At 70.4% G+C, this 1708-nt stretch overlaps 2 protein-coding genes across 2 annotated transcripts in view; one reads left to right on the forward strand and one right to left on the reverse strand.

Moving 5' to 3' along the window:
* MDGA2 (MAM domain containing glycosylphosphatidylinositol anchor 2) overlaps positions 1–1708 on the reverse strand; it is a 375704-nt gene that overhangs the window by 166945 nt on the left and 207051 nt on the right. The gene's annotated exons all lie outside the window — the stretch shown is intronic.
* On the forward strand, positions 63–1702 carry TLX2 (T cell leukemia homeobox 2). The gene is made up of 2 exons (XM_010712140.3): positions 63–404; positions 553–1702. Exons 1-2 carry the CDS (start codon positions 100–102, stop codon positions 767–769), a joined length of 522 nt encoding a protein of 173 aa, XP_010710442.1. The 5' UTR covers positions 63–99; the 3' UTR covers positions 770–1702.

The following is a 1708-nucleotide window of genomic DNA, read 5'->3' on the forward strand; positions in this document are numbered from 1 at the left end:
CCCGTTCTGCTCATCCCGCCCTGCGCTCGGTGCTGCCGGAGAGCAGCGCCCCGCAGGGTGGTCTTGTCCCCCATTCCCTGCCGGCGGCTGAAGCGAGGGATGGGGGCTGTGCCCGTGCCGTGCTCCCCCCACCCCAGCACAGCCGCTCACCCCCCTCTGCCCACAGCCGCGCTTTCGCCCTTCGCGGCAACCCGGCGCATCGGGCACCCCTACCAGAACCGCACGCCGCCCAAGCGGAAGAAGCCGCGCACCTCCTTCAGCCGCGTGCAGATCTGCGAGCTGGAGAAGCGCTTCCACCGCCAGAAATACCTGGCGTCGGCCGAGAGAGCCACCCTGGCCAAAGCTCTCAAGATGACGGACGCGCAGGTCAAAACCTGGTTCCAGAACCGCCGCACCAAGTGGAGGTAATGGGGGGGGAGGGGGCTTCACCTGCAGCTCCTCCCGGTGCTGCTCGGCTGCTTTGCCCGCGTCCCGGCCGGGCCGAGGCAGCGGAGGTGCCGTCCCCGTGCATCCCCACACCCCAACCCTCACCCCCCGGGGCCGTGTGTGCAGGAGGCAGACGGCGGAGGAGCGCGAGGCGGAGCGGCAGCAGGCCAACCGGCTGATGCTGCACCTGCAGCAGGAGGCCTTCCAGAAGAGCCTGAGCCAGCCGCTGCCGCAGGACCCGCTCTGCATGCACAACTCCTCGCTGTACGCCCTGCAGAACCTGCAGCCCTGGGCCGAGGACAATAAGGTGACGTCCGTCTCGGGGGTGGCCTCCGTGGTCTGAGGGCGCTGCGTGGCGGATGGGACCCCCTGCGCCCCTGGGGGCCTCGAACTGATCGGGAGGCGGCAGTGGGAGCTTCGGCCTGGAGGGGTGCGAGGCGGCCCCGACACCCTGCGGCGGGGAGGGGAGGGGGCTGCTGCTTCCCGGTGCCATCCCGAGCGGCAGCCCCCTCCCCACACCAATCCGGGCCCCCTCACTGCCCTGGTGGAGCAGCAGCCCTGGGCAGGTGGGCTCTGAGCAGGAGGACCCCCCCAGCTTTCATCCCATGTGCCTCTGCCAGCCCGGAGCCTCTGGGGGGGCCGCCCACCCCGTGCAGCCCCTCGGGGCCCGATCCCCCATCAGCGGCTCCATGCGCTCGGGCAGCTCCTGGGCGCCCATCCTGCCCGGGGAGGGCAGACTGGGGGTGGCATCCCCCTGGACTCACACGTTCCCGGTACTGGAAACTCACTGCTGCCCCCGTTCGTTGTGGGGCAGCGTCCGTCACGAGCATCGTCTCATCCGGATGAGTCAGAGTTCATCAGCTTTGGCTTCCAGCCGGTGGGTCCCATCGCTGGCTCAGCATTCCCTGCACACCGGACAGATGGAGTTTGTTGGCCACACGGGGGGGGCTCCCGGCGCTCCCGGCCCCCGTCTGCAGCTCTGGGCCTGGACGATGGGCACAGGGTCCCCCCACGTGGCGGTGGGTGGCAGCAGCCCCCCCAAGAAGCTGCTCCCGGGGCCACCTCTGCCTCCTCCCCTCTCTGTGTCTCAGCGTGGGGCTGAACTTTTGGTCTGGCACAATGCGGACAACGCGGGCAGTGGCTCTTCTGGGTCACCCAGTGAACTTCCACCCCCCCCCCGTGTGTCCCAGCAGCGGGGTGCAGCCAGGCCAGGACTCGAGCAACGCAGGGCTGGGCCACGGGACCCTCCCAGCCAGCTCCAGCCGGGGTCCCCCTGCTAACG

This window comes from Meleagris gallopavo, chromosome 5 (assembly GCF_000146605.3).
Source record: "Meleagris gallopavo isolate NT-WF06-2002-E0010 breed Aviagen turkey brand Nicholas breeding stock chromosome 5, Turkey_5.1, whole genome shotgun sequence".
Lineage (NCBI taxonomy): Eukaryota > Metazoa > Chordata > Aves > Galliformes > Phasianidae > Meleagris > Meleagris gallopavo.

Coding starts and splice junctions, on each gene's coding strand:
- TLX2 (XM_010712140.3), top strand. CDS start 100: ATGGGGGCTGTGCCCGTGCCGTGCTCCCCCCACCCCAGCACAGCCGCT. Junction 405..552: donor AACCGCCGCACCAAGTGGAG/GTAATGGGGGGG, acceptor CCGTGTGTGCAG/GAGGCAGACGGCGGAGGAGC.